This window comes from Emys orbicularis, chromosome 4 (assembly GCF_028017835.1).
Source record: "Emys orbicularis isolate rEmyOrb1 chromosome 4, rEmyOrb1.hap1, whole genome shotgun sequence".
Taxonomy (NCBI): Eukaryota; Metazoa; Chordata; order Testudines; family Emydidae; genus Emys; species Emys orbicularis.
In genome coordinates, this window is record NC_088686.1 from 106,680,260 (window position 1) to 106,695,233 (window position 14,974).

At 42.4% G+C, this 14,974-nt stretch overlaps 1 protein-coding gene across 1 annotated transcript in view; it reads left to right on the top strand.

The window, feature by feature from the left end:
• NUCB2 (nucleobindin 2) overlaps window positions 1–14,974 on the top strand; it is a 102,623-nt gene that overhangs the window by 15,392 nt on the left and 72,257 nt on the right. The window contains exons 2-5 of the mRNA XM_065403333.1: window positions 2,536–2,706; window positions 4,153–4,260; window positions 5,899–6,025; window positions 14,050–14,153. Of these exons, the coding sequence (XP_065259405.1) occupies window positions 2,548–2,706; window positions 4,153–4,260; window positions 5,899–6,025; window positions 14,050–14,153 (498 nt within the window). The 5' untranslated portion in view covers window positions 2,536–2,547. The remainder of the gene's footprint in view (window positions 1–2,535; window positions 2,707–4,152; window positions 4,261–5,898; window positions 6,026–14,049; window positions 14,154–14,974) is intronic.

The window sequence follows — 14,974 nt, forward strand, 5'->3', positions numbered from 1 at the left end:
GTGCTCAGCAGGGACTAGGGATAGAACTGGAGAACATGCAAAAAGAGTGGCATTAGCAGCACATGGGGCAATGAACTCTGGCAGGAAGAAGTATCAGGTAGTGAGGCACAATAACTGGGTCTTGCTCAGAGGACAACAGTATTACAAAGTGGTTACAGGGAGACCGCCACTGGCCAGCTTAGGGGGTTGCTGGCACAAGTGACACATGATTAGCTGCCACTGTTTCTAATCAAATATTAGTCACGTTGTATGTAAACACAGACTGCCACTAACAGGTTACAACTGCAGTTAAAAGCTGTACTATAGCTAGAGACATAGGGTTGCTTTCCTGCTACTTCTTTTCCTTTATCCAGTTGGCCTATTCTGCCCTGGTGGCCTAGTGCACAGGAGTAGTGGGAGGGGAGCTGACTGCAAGTGTATCAGTCTTGGTTGTTTGTGTTTCCGATATCCTGCTTGCTAAGTGCCTCCTCATTAATTATTCCCTTAAAATTGTTAATGGACTTTGTACAGCTGTGTACTGCTTATTTGCACCTCACTCACAAAAATCCCCCAATGTCAAAAGCCATGGATGGTGTTTGTTTGTTTTTGGAAAATTCATGACTCAGAGAAGTATGGACAAATACTCATCCTTGCCTACTCTACCATCAAATTTAAGAGGGTGCAAACCATTAACTATCTTGATAGTTATTAATAAGATCCTCAGAATGAATCTGTGTATTGTAGTGTTAAAATTGTAATGCTAGACAAAGTGTTTTAAAAAAAAAAATCTGATAATCTTAATTATTGCACATTTTGTATGATCAGGACACTTCAGACTTCTAAAAATATTTAGAACAGTGAACAGCCTCACACACCAACTGTCTAAAGCCATTGCAGGCCACAGAGAAGTCACCAACACTATGCTGAGGCTAGAAATTAACTTACTGATTCCAGCAAATCAGTTCAGATTTTTTTATGGGAATGATCCAGCGAAAGTTAATCTGATCTACTTTGTCCACAGCTGCTGACACTGAAAATAACACATTCAGTGCATGTTTGGTGGCAGCAACAGCAGCTCCTGCCAGATACCAAGAACTAATGTCAGAGTTAGTCTACTAACTTCAGTAGAGTTACTCTACTCCAACCAGGCATTTTTTGCTGATTGCTTTAAATAAGAAAAAAATAATCTCAGTGAATCCTTGGGATCCTTGTAGTCTGTGAAATGCTCAACAAAAGATGAATATACAATATTAGCTTTCTCACTTTATTTCCTCAACAAAAGACTTAAGATTGTCTGTATTAACATCTGTATATATCTATTCTTTGTTTGTGTTATCACAGATAAAACAGGAAAAGTTATTAAGATGGGGTGGGGGGAAATAAACAGTAGCTGTTTAATTCTTTTAGCATTTTTATCTCCATTTAGCTTCTCAGCAAAGGACCAGCTGAGATCAGACAAAAAAGGTGCCATACTTCCCTACTGGGGACTTCATTATATGTCCAAGAAAACTGGCACTGTATGCTCTATTCATCTCAAAGATTTGCTGTCATTGAATCTAAATACTTTGTGATAGAATTATCTGCATGGCTAGTTTAAGAACTTGTACAAAAATTGCTCTTGTAGTGAGTACACTTCTTTTGGTTTGGTTCATGGTACATTTGTTATATGTTATTACATCTCTTTCTTTGACATATCTAAGCTAATTACACATGGAGGGCACCCTATTGAAAACTTTTAGCTGTTTTCTGAGAATTATCTACATCACTGACCTAGCAAAGGAACGTGCAAATACAACATCATCTGTTACTGATCCATTCCCTGAAATGAGTAGAAGTGCTAAAACTACTTCCGTAGACTGTAAAGCTATTGTGGACATTAACAATATAACAGCCCAAATGTTTAAAGGCCTCTCTAGACCACCAGATGCTGGAACAATTTGATGACTTCTTTTCATCCTCTCCTAAAGATATGGGGGTCATGGGAGAATCTTGGTTCCAAAATAGGCAAGTCCTATACAATTCCTGAGGCCTGCTCCTGTTCCCATTGTAATCATTGGAAAGCTTGCCATTGATTTCAGCGAGAGTAGTATCTGGACCTTATTTTGTATAGTATCTTTCACACTAACTAACTGACAATTGTACAGGACTTTGAACATCTAAATTAATGTATAAATCCTAAGCTTTATTGCCACCCAAACCATTCTACAGAATTACTGATAATACCACAGCAGATTTAAGAGTCTTCACTTAAACATACAGAAGCCAATATAATAATCCTTGTAATGCCTCATCTTTTATCTCTCTGTGGGTAGGGTACTTGCTACACTGCATATGCTAGCAGTGTAATATCACTACCACTTTGACAGCCTAGTGAGGTCTAATTATTAATCTGTTAAGATTTTAAAATAATCCTTGAGTAGTATTTCTGTTTAACCCTGTTTGGCTCTAATGTCCCTTGATGGCTTTATAATGTATAATCCGTAGGATTATTGCTGGTGCTAATATGAATGGTGTTTATACTGTCCAATAACCTAGTTTATTTCTGTTAAAACCTAGCTCTAGTGAGTGATGATGATGTTTCAGATGAGGTGGAGAACCATCCTATCGCAACAGTGTGTTCTGCTGGTGACATGTCTCCTAATCAATTTGGAAGCAGTGCCTATAGACATAGACAAGACAAAAGTTCAAGGAGAACCCCATGTAGAAGGAGCAAAAATAGAAACCCCGGTAAGTAAATGAAAGTTATTTTATTAAATACTTTGTACTAAAAGGCAGTATTTTTTCTATCAATAACAAGCTCATTGATTTTTTTCATCTTGAGATTTGTCCATGACTAGTCCTCCTAGGTGCTGTAATAAATAATAATTAACTTTGTTGGTGCTGTACTCCAAGGAGAAGCTAGTAGTATTTCACCTTTCCATGTGGGGTGGTCATATTCAGTGTTCAATACCTGCTCCCGTCTCTCAATCCCTGATGTGGTAGGACTGGGGAGGTAACGGAGCCAATGCACAAAGCTCCTGATGGGAGGAAATGCCTATTGTACACCTCTTCCCAACTGATTGAGTGGCATTAATAAGCTAAAAGGAAGTTCTGTCCAGTCATCTTTGGCAGGAAGAATGCTGGTCCCAACTTGGACCTCAACAGAGAGTGGAACAGGGTTAAATCAGGGAAATACAGAAGGATTTTCGCAAGCAATTTTCCTAGTAATAAAATGCAGTGGGTAACCATGTCAAATAATGACAGCTGAGATAATGTGTTTGCCAAAGTGGAAAATGGAGTTGCCATGAAACAAAGTGCATGTAAGAGCTTTTAGTTATTAAACAATAATATTGCTGTTTTGCAAGTGAAGTCCTGCTACTAAACATGAAATCTTGGAGAGGGGTAGTTCTATACCCACACGGTTCAATTCTAGCTGGCTAGGCTCCTCTAGATTGTTCCCTTTGCCTCAAACTCACAGGGGAAAACACAATGGACGTTACTATAGCCTGCTGCCATACAAACTTTTGCTGGCTTGATGTGAAGCTTCACCCTCTTGGGGCAGCTCCAGCTAGTTAGCACCCAGCAATTCTGTTCCAATGGCCCTGTGCAAATGGTCCTGTACTTCCTGTAAATTCCCCCAAGATTTGCATGATTCTTGGAGGTGGATATCGGGTTATGGGGGCCAAACTTGTGGCTGCTGCTTCTATCAGGATGGGAATGAAGTGGCACATTATGCTCCCTAAAAAAGAATCCCTAGTAAACTCAGCAAGTGGAAACTCAAGGAGATAATCTCCTGTAGGGGAAAATGGTGGGTTTATGCCATTCTGAATTGTTATGGTCTATTTGTCTACCAAGTAAGTTACAGATTTAAAAAAAAACAAAAAAAACCTTTCATTTATATGATAGGCCCCAAATGTGCATGATGTATGTTCTTAAATCTCTATCTGCCTTTATTCCTTTGTCAACTTCTAGAACAAAAAGGGAACAGAGGAAACTAGCTTGTGTATGATAATTGTGCAAACCAACCAAAGCAAAGAAATTCATATCTTATTGCTGATATACTGAGTCAGTGCATTATGCTCAGTACTACTGATGTTTGGGAGTGTGTGTGATTAGATTAAATCTTTGCATTTCTATGGAAATAAAACATTTGGGGGCATATTTTTTTCTAATCTCAAACTTCTTTTCCTAAAGGATACTGGGCTTTATTATGATGAATATCTCAAGCAAGTGATAGATGTCCTAGAAACAGATAAACATTTCAGAGAGAAACTTCAGACTGCTGATATAGAGGAAATAAAGGTATGTGCAAAGATCAATAGAATTTAATCAAGACGAGTTTAGACAGCTACAAATCAATGATAGTTTCATATTTTTCTGTTCATCTTAATTTTTATTTAGTATTGCCTTTACATTACTTTTTTATAGCTTACACAATTTAAATTAGACTCTTTAAAGAGATCTTGATCTCTGCAGCTACAGGACAGATTTAAATTAAATTAATGGAGATATCCCATCTCCTAGAACTGGAAGTGACCTTGAAAGGTCATTGAGTCCAGCCCCCTGCCTTCACTAGCAGGACCAAGTACTGATTTTGCCCCAGATCCCTAAGTGGCCCCCTCAAGGATTGAACTCACAACGCTGGGTTTAGCAGGCCAATGCTCAAACCACTGAGCTATCCCTCCCCCCCAGATAGCTGTTTTTTAAAGAAACTGTACCATATCAGCCTTCCAAGAGGTTTTAATTTGCTACCTAACTATTAATAAAACAACTAGATTCAGATATCTTGCTTTTGGGAAACATTTATTAGCGTTTTCCTGCAAAATGGAAAGCAAGGCCTTAAGAATTCTTTAGAATTCTTTGAAATTCAGAAGGAACAGCACAATGTTCATTAATGTCAAAAATGGCTCTTAGCATAGCTCTCACTTTGTTGCCTGCCAAGTGATTCAGAGCACTACTGAGCCAACGGCAGAGAGGCTTCTCTACCCTCCCAGATGGAAGCAATGAGCCACATGTGAATTTAATGACATGGAAAAGGGTGGGGGAAGTAGAGAAACATAAAAAAGCCTGACCCTGAAGCCACTGGGAATCGAGGACAACACATTCAAGTTTTGTGATAAAGGTGGCAGTGTTTGGGAAAAATAAAAAAGACTGAGCTGTGGTTCTCTTCTCTTCCCAGCACCCCTACTTCAGGTACCACTCCAACCACTGTCTTGGTGTTCTTTTCTCTCCCGCTGTTGCCACCCATAACGTTCATTCCTCCTCCGCCCTTCTCCAATCCCCAGGTCCAGCTGGCTGCTCCACATTCTCTTATGGTGAGGCTGGGGAGAAGAGAGCACTAAGCTTTCATTCCTCTTGCATTACCTTTGATGTAAAGCTCTGCTGCTGCTGCTGCTAGAGTCTGACAGCTCTTGGATCCACTCCATTCCTGGCACAGTCCCTGGGGGCTGGTAACAGTCTTCAGGTGCTGCTGAACATTCTTACAGCACCCTTAGGTGGCTGCTACTGTGCTGATTCCTCCTTCAGCAAGAGGTTGGCTTCCACAGCACCCTGTTGATCTGCAGTTCTCTGTGGACCACATGATAAGAACAGCTGATTTACAGAATGGTCACTCACTTCTGAAGAGATCTTTAAATACAGATACGCAGCTGTGCTTTAGGGTCTTGGTTTAATTGTGGTATTTGGAGCATCAACTGTTTTGGGTTTTTTTAAAGGCAGCTTAAAAAAGTCTTTCAGTGAGTGCCCTGCCCCGATTTCTATTTTCATAAATTGACAAAGTTAATATTCTCTTCAAACAATGTGTGAGATACTTATGATGTTTATAAGGTCTTCAGAATTGGCAATGACTACCATGAGTAGAGAGTCTTACAGCCCACGTGTGGTGGGCATCTGAAAACTACAACACGATTGTCTTTATAGATCACTTATTTATTTTAACAGAGTGGAAAGCTAAGCAAAGAGCTAGACTTAGTAAGCCATCATGTGAGAACAAGGCTGGATGAACTGAAAAGACAAGAAGTGGCAAGGTTAAGGATGCTAATTAAAGCTAAAATGGATTCCTTTCAAGGTAAGAATACGAAGCAGAATTCAGACAATTAACAGATTGGTCTTTATCAGATAGGTGCCCGGAATCCACCAATTTTGTTCTCCTCACTGGCTCCTATCAGCAATAATGATTAAACTGAGTTGGAATGGTAAGAGGGTCCCCATTTCATACTCTTGAGATGGAAAGTATGAGGAAGAGCGTGTCCTTATAGAAAATCAGGGAGAAGAAGGGAAGCAATCTGTGTCTTACAAGTAAGAAAAACTGATGCTGACAATGGGACTTTTAGATGCTTATAACTATTTCTCAGACAACGGTTTCCCCCAATGTCTCACTTTTCACATCCCTCACTATGTTCTAGCAATATGGCAGGGTTGAATTTAACCAATTAAACTGTTTAGGGATTTTCCCAAAGCACAAAACTACATGGGCTAGTCACTTGGGTGCCTAAGCTCAACTTTTAAGCACCACTGAGATCCTTAGAAACCCTGCTCAGCTTCCACCTAATCCTGTAGGCACGTAAATTCCCATGGTGCCTACGTTTCCACCAGCGGGCATGAACTAAACTTCTGATGCTGCTTGGCTTCCTATCCCATGCCTAAGCTTCACTAGGATTCTCAAATGAGGGTGTTCCCCTGCCTCTCTCTCCTGCTGGGCTTGATCCAATAAGGCGAGCTCAGAGTATGCCTAACCTGCACAAAAGACAGCGTGGGTGACCAGATCAGGAATGTGTGTGTGGAATTAGGGCTGTGGGAGACCTGTTTTCAACTCCTCACTGTGCCTAATTTGGAGCAGGGACTTGAACTTGGGTCTGCCCCCTCCCACAAGGCTATTTGGTATTGTGGGTTAGGGCTCTCTGTCTTTCCCATTGGAGCTCTTCCACTCTGTATGAATAATTAAATACTCACTGGGACAGAGAGGAAAAGAGAAAGATATAGACTCTGTAGCCTGGTGGCTTAGGCATTTCTTGGGATGCAGGAAACCCATGTTGCACTCCCTACTCCGGTGAACCATTTGGCTGTTGCTTATAACAGGTTGGGGTCACATCAACAGCCACTCGCCCTGAAGAGAAAGTACTGACCTGACCTGGCTTAGGTGCTCAACTCCAGGAGCCAGGTGTGTGACTGTGAATCCCAAGCACAGATAGGCACCTCCCTCCTGTCTAGAATTAGGTGCCTCACTACCTTTGAGAGGTGGAGCTTATGTCTTACCTTGGCATTTCCTACTGGCTAGTTTAGACAGCTCCCTGCTCAGCATGCTGGCTTATATGAATCACATTTTTAGGAACCTAACTCTCCCCATGCATTGTACAGGGAGCCTGGGTGCCTTATTTGGGGGTGAGAATTCCATTGGGTGCCAGAGTGCCTAAAAATTAGGCATTGGACTCCTATGTCCCTTTGTGGATTTAGCGCAATCTAACCTTTTTTATTTTTTTTTTAAAAAGGTGTTCGGAACAGGTTTTTTTAACTGGTCGACTAGCTCAAAAGTGGCTGTCTTTCTTTCAACCTTCTCCTCACCAGAAATTAACATGAGAAACTCAGCTCAAAGGATTTTTGTTGTTGTTGCAGTTCTAAGCATCAGAAACAGGGACTTGGAATGAAAGTGTCTTCTCGTCCATAATTATAGCATTGCTAATGCTACATTGCAATCTACTCAGTAGGCCTTTATATTTAGAAACAAAGTATACAAGTTTCCAGCGCGTACAGTTACTGCTAGCTTGCCTGGCAGGGGGTACTGCCTCATCTCCTTGCCCAATGCTGCACGATTTAATTCTAACATGCAAAATATAAATTAAAAAAAAAAAAATTAGCAGGGAGACTTGATGCAAACCTTTTACTGGGGTTTCTTTCTGAAAAGAATTGTATTCACAAGCACAGAGTTTCTGATGGTGATGCTAGGTATATCTTCCAAAATGTTCTGCTTAGTTTTTTTTTTTTTTATAAAAAGTGGATGTGTAATTTTTCTGTGCAGATTTATCAGCGCAGTAGGGGCCTGATCCAATTCCTTACCAAGTCAGTGGAAAGACTCCCATTGATTTCAGTGGGCAATGAATCATAACTTAAGCTTGTATTCTTGCAGTGTTCTGCCACCCCGCTGTGGCATTGGTAATGCCAGGAGAAAGCCAAAAATCTTTGGGGAAGGACTGTATTTTTACTGCTTTTTAGTGAAGTGCTTATTCCCAGTCATGGATTAGCCACTAGGCCACCCTGGCCACGGGCAATTGGGGGGGCCCCAGAAAAATGGGTGCCCCCGCACCTCCAACTTGCTCTGCCCACCTGGCACCCCTGCCGGGGAGCCCCTGTGCCCAGACTCCACTCCTCACTGCAGCGCCGGCTGGGTGGAGCAGGGCACCTCCCCACGCCAGCACCCCACTCCCTGGCAAGAGCACTGGGAGGGACGGGAGGGACTGCAGACAGAAGGGGTTGGGAGGGGCCCCCACTTGTTCTGGCCCAGGGGACCTACAAAACCTTTATCTGCCCCTGGCTATTCCAATGGGGCCTTGATCCCTGATTGGGACCTCTGGGTGCTATGTCCTACAATTAGTAAATAATAATAAAATTGGCCTAGGGCTTTAGATCACTTTTCTGTCTTTTGTGCTTTTCTTTTTAAATGAAAGTTACAGTCCTGAGAGCACAGCCCACCACATAGCCTCTCCAGAGGAATAAATGGGTTGCTTCACATATGTACACAAGACCCACAGTTCATCTCAGATTCTAATGCAGGCAGATTTCCCCCTGAAGTTGTGATGAAGCTCACAATGATCTAATTAAGGACAACTAGTGTGGATGGTACAGTGGATGGTAACTTTATGTAGCTGAAAATTTCGTTGTAATGCCCCATTGTGACGGGTTGGATCACAGAAACCCCTTTGGGACTGCCACCTGATGTGCTGAGACTACCTCTGAGCCCGTTTTCCCTGGCAGCTCGGGACTTCAGTGCCCTGCCTGGTTTGCCAGACACGTTAGCCTGCTACAAACACAGACCCAGGTCTGAACCACGTCCCCCAAAAGCTGCAGACTTAACTGAAAACAGCTTAAGAAGTGTTCCGGTCTCCAGCACTCAGATACCCAACTCCCAATGGGGTCCAAACCCCAAATAAATCTGTTTTACCCTGTATAAAACGTATACAGGGTAAACTCATAAATTGTTCGCCCTCTATAATACTGATAGAGAGATATGCACAGCTGTTTGCCCCCCCCCCCAGTAGTAATACATACTCTGGGTTAATTAATAAGTAAAAAGTGATTTTATTAAATACAAAAAGTAGGATTTAAGTGGTTCCAAGTAATAACAGACAGAACAAAGTAAATTACCAAACAAAATAAAATAAAAACACGCAAGTATAAGTCTAATACAGTAAGAAACTGAATACAGATGAAACCTCACCCTCAGAGATGTTCCAATAAGCTTCTTTGACAGACTAGCCTTCTCCTAGTCTGGGCCCAATCCTTTCCCCGCTACAGTCCTTGTTCCAGCTCAGGTGGTAGTTAGGGGATTTCTTATGACTGCAGCCCCCTTTGTTCTGTTCCACCCCCTTATATATCTTTTGTACAAGGCAGGAATCCTTTGTCCCTCTCTGGGTTCCCATCCCTCCTTCTAAATGGAAAAGCACCAGGTTAAAGATGGATTCCAGTTCAGGTGATATGATCACATGTCACTGTAAGACTTCATTACCCACTTGCCAGCACACACGTATACAGGAAGACTTACAAATAAACAGAGCCATCTACAACCAATTGTCCATGTTAATGGGAGCCAGCCATCAAGTTTCCAAGCCAGCATTAATGGCCCACACTTTGCATAAATTACAATAGGACCTCAGTTATATTTCATATTTCTAGTTTCAGATACAAGAATGATACATTTATACAAATAGGATGACCACACTCCGTAGATTATAAGCTTTGTAATGATACATTACAAGAGACCTTTTGCATGAAGCATATTCCAGTTACATATTCACACATTAACATATTTTCATAAAATCATAGAGTGCAAGGTCGCACCCATGAACCCTCGCTGTCTCAGAAGATCAGCATTATTGTATTTAGTAGCATGTACTCACTCAAACTAAATCCTCAGACTGCAGATGTATGTATGCTATGTGTGTGTATGTATGCACAGTGGTCACATTTTTCAAATTTGGATGCCACTGACTTCAGTGGGAGCTGCAGGCATGCAGCATTTCTTTTATTTAGATCTCTAACTTTAGGTATCCAGGTTTGAAAAATTTGACCAGTGTGCCTAACTTTAACAACCTGATTTTCAGAAGTGCTGAGCACGCACAAATTCCACCGAAGTCAATAAGAGCTGCAGGTGCTCAGCCACGCAGCACCATGCCAGGCATCCAGATGCCTAAGCTCCCTCCTCCCACAGCCTCCTGCACAAATCATCATAGGCACCTAACACTGAGGGCAAGTCTACACTACAACGCTACATTGATGCAGCTGCACCGCTGTAGCACATCTGGTGAAGATGCGCTATGCTGACAGGAGAGCGCTCTTCCCGTTGGCATAATTAGTCCACCTCCAGAAGAGTCAGAAGCTATGTTGGCGGGAGAGCATCTCCTGCCAACATAGCCCCGATGTGGACAGCTCTTAAGTCAATGTAACTGATGTCGCTCAGGGTGGTGTCTTTCACACCCCTGAGCAACGCAAGTTACAGCAATGTAAGCGGGAATGGAGACTAGCTCTAAGAGAGGAGTTGCAGCAGAGAATCCCAAGCAAAAGGAGGCACTGCCCTGGAGCCCAGGCTGAGATGCCTATCTCCAAGCGGGGGGTGGGGCTTAGCACACATCCATTGGCTTGGCATCTCCCATTGACTAGTTTAGGTGAGGCGCCTCCTAGTGACTGTTTTTTGTGAATTCCATTCTGAGGCGCTTATTTCTTTGTTCATTGTATAGGGAGCCTAGGTGTTGAACTCAGGCTTTGTGAATCCCAGTGATTTTCTAGGTGCATAAATTCCTTTGTGAATCTAGTCCTTAACCCACAGACTTAGGTGCCTAAATCCCAGTTTTAGGCACCATTACGATCCACAAAACTCCCTGTTGGCTGCTGCCAAACACTGTAGGTGCCTAAACACTCAACACTTAAGTTTTCTGAGGCACCTAAATTTCTGCCTCCGGGCATGCACACTGCTGCCTCAAGGCACCCAGGTACCATCTCCCACCTAAGCCTCATTGCAATACATGAACTAGGGGAAGATAAGCATTCATCCACTTACCTTGCTGCAGGGCTAGATTGGGTAGGTGTGCTCAGAGGTCGCCTACCAGATTGGGTTGCAGTTGTAGTTGTGGTGGTGCTAACACTGTCCAGGTTAAAACTTTTAGCCCAGTGTCTCACCTGGGATGTGGGAGACAGGTTTGGTTCCCACCTCAAGCACAGTGATTGGAGCAGGGGTACTGCACTCTGGATCTCCCACCTTCCAAATGGGTGTTCTAATCACCAAGCTATAAAGTCATTGAAATTGAAGCTGGGTCTCTCACATCCCAGGTGAGGGCTCTAACCACTGGGCTAAAAATTATATGGTCATCGCCTCTTCTGTCAGTTTTGTGTGGAGTGAGGCAGATGCTTCAGCTGCCTGACTCCAGAAGAGGGGTTTGCAGTTGTGGATTGCAAGCAGAGCTGGGTTCCTACCTGCAGTCTGGACTTAGGTGCCTATCTTCAAGAGGGGCTTAGTACACCCCCCTTCTCTAAGATATTTCCAACTGGCTAGTTTAGGTGGGGAGCTGCCTAGCTTGCTGGCTTTTTTTGGATCACATTCTTAGATGCCTATCTCTCCCCATTCACCATGTAGGGAGCCTAGGTGCCTAATTCAGGCTTTCTGGATCACAGTATATTGTCTGTGACTTTATGAGCACCTAAAAGTTAACCATGGCAACGCTGAGCCTCACAATGCCAAAATCCCTTTGTGGATCTGGGACTTTGTGCCTGCTAGGGAGTGGTAGAGCATATTGTCCTTTAGCTATTCCCCACTCCTCCTCTGCCACTGATTATAGCTGACTTTATGCCACCTGGTGATTCCCTGAGATGCCCTGTCAGGGCAGCTTTCTGGCTGCTTTGCATTGCCAGAGAGAAAGTCAGAAAATCCAAGATTAATAAAGATCTTATCAGCATGAGTTTGGGATGGGCATGTTACTCCCATGTCTAGCCCTACAAGGTCTTGAGATATTAAGCCTTAAAACACTCATGCAGGATAGACTATTTTCTATGCTACACATCAGATTAGTGTGGGGAGAGTTCAACAGTTGCGTGTATGTGGAAATTAGGACATATTTCTCTGACAGCATGCCTGAAAAATAAAAAGTGTCTTTGTTTGAAGCTGCTCCGAGATTTGATTGTTAGCAGTGGTCCTGGAAGAGATGAATTAGCACACAGCTGAAGCAGTCAAAGGCCATTATGTTTTTTTGCTATATACATTACATATGTAATATGAATATGTGCCACACAGGCACAATGGAGTCCACATAATCATGTTTATTAACTACATACAAAATGCAAGACCTAACTACATATATACAATACAACTTTGGCAAGGTTCTGGTGGTTTCTGTAACATAGAAGAAAGTCAGGGCCTCTTAAGGACACACACTATTTAAATTCCTATACCCTACATAATCCATGTGCTAAACTTTATGTATCATATGGCCTGTAGTTTATCACAATGCTATCACCATTACATATATGGTATCTGTATACCTCGAGCAAGTATCTCTGTGCCTCAGTTGCCCATCCATAAAATGTGAGTGACAGTACTTCTTTACCTCACAGGATAAATGCAATAAAGATTGTGAGGTGCTTATACTGCAGTAATAAGGTATTTACATGTCCCCCAGCTGGATGTATTTTTACAGTGTTCCATTTTCAAACGATCAAATAAGAACCTTTTGTCTGGTTTAGCAGTAATGTGGAAAGATAAAATCTAATACTGCACTTTTAAAAAATGCTTTATAAAACAGTGATTCATCAGAGAATGTATTTAGGCACAAGTGATCTCACAGTGGAGGAATGGTGGTTGAAATATGCACTGGCCACTGTTTGCTGGCATCTGATAATAAAAAAAACAGAGCACAGATGTGACAAGACTATCTTTAGCTTACTAAAGGGTAACAAGTTGAAGGAGACTGTCCTACAATCTCCTATATAGATCAAACATTTCCTCTTTTTTTGTTCAGCCATGTTGACAAGCTGCCCAATTAAAAAAACTGATAGACTTCTAGAATCACTGGACATTACCGTCATGCCTAACTTAACAGAACAGATGCTGTTCAACGTAATATTGGTCTAGAGCGTTATATGGGTGTATGGACCAAAATCACAGTAGCATTTGGAAAACTGGTAGCATAGAAGTGTTTGATGCTGTTACTATACTTGCATGTTTTATATTGTTGGAAGCAACCCCTACAGAAGGGAGGGAGAAATGTTTGCAGCACCTTATTTGGACACAGGGCCTGACTCCCCACTGCCAGTACAAAAGGAATCTAAACTGCTGCTATTCTGATTTGGTATTGTTTCACATCCACTTTGGCCAGGTAGAGGTGATTTTGCAAGGTGTAAGGTGAGGAGTCAGTCCTAAGAACCGAATTCAGCTGGATGATGCTGGTCAGCAATTTGGCACTTCAATTGACCCCATCACAACTACAGAATCAGCTGTTTTATTTATATGGTCATTTGCACGAACTAGTAGTGCAGTGTCTATTCTGGATTGTGAAGCTTGAAATACTTGTGATATCTGCTTTAATTTCTGCATGTTAAAATTACAGTGTAAAAATGCAATACTCCATCTTGGTAGGAGGAGTGCCTGTGCAAATTGCTAGAGGCTCAGTGAAGCTCACCAAGCTTCCTTAAGCAATGCTAGTCTAGAAATGTTGCTATTCTTTCATCAAATTGCAAATACCTATCCAGTCCCTAAGGAGCCTCAATTATTTGTATATCACAGGCTTGTGTTTGAAAGCATTTAACTTCCAGAACTCTCTCCTTCAAACTTGTTTGATATGTTTTATGTTCAAAATAATGTTTTAAAAACATATTTTTACCTTGTTCTTTCAGACACTGGCATAGACCATCAAGCTCTCCTTAAACAGTTTGAACACCTCAACCACCAGAATCCTGACACGTTTGAATCTAAAGATTTAGATATGTTGATCAAAGCAGTGAGTGTTAGATATAAAATATTGTAGATGTTCACTTGCTATGATTGATCATGTATTTCTCTGCAGTGAAAGCAAATCCTTTTACTTTATCTATACCAGTCTTCTGTAAATACCACACGGATCTTAATCTTAGAGGAACTTAGTTGGCTCCATTGTGTATTGGAAAGCTTCTATGCCACTGACATGTGTTCGCCATATAGGGTGACCTGATGTCCTGATTTTATAGGGACAGTCCTGATTTTTGGGTCTTTTTCTTATATAGGCTCCTATTACCCCCCACCCCCATCCTGATTTTTCACATTTACTGTCTGGTCACCCTATCACCACAGAACCTGTTAATTTTTCAGGTAGCATCTTATAGCATTCTCATTCTTGTGCCAGTGTGAGCAGCTTTGGGAACAAAACATGACTTGTCAAAGGCATGTAAATTCTGTTCAGTTTTGATAGATGTATATTATGCCTGTAGAATACTTTCAAAGTATATTTTTATACCTAAATTACTTAAGCTTGTCACATAATGACTTTAATATAAGGCAGGGATTGGCAACCTTTGGCACACGGCCCGCGAGGGTAAGCCCCCTGGCGGGCCAGGCCAGTTTGTTTACCTGCCGCGTCCGCAGGTTCGGCCTATCGCAGCTCCCACTGGCCACAGTTCGCTGCTCCAATGGGGGCTGCGGGAAGTGGCGTGGGCCGAAGGATGTGCTGGCCGCCGCTTCCCGCAGCCCCCATTGGCCTGGAACGGCAAACTGCGGCCGGTGGAAGCTGCGATCGGCCGAACCTGCGCACACGGCAGGTAAACAAACCGGCTTGGCCCGCCAGGG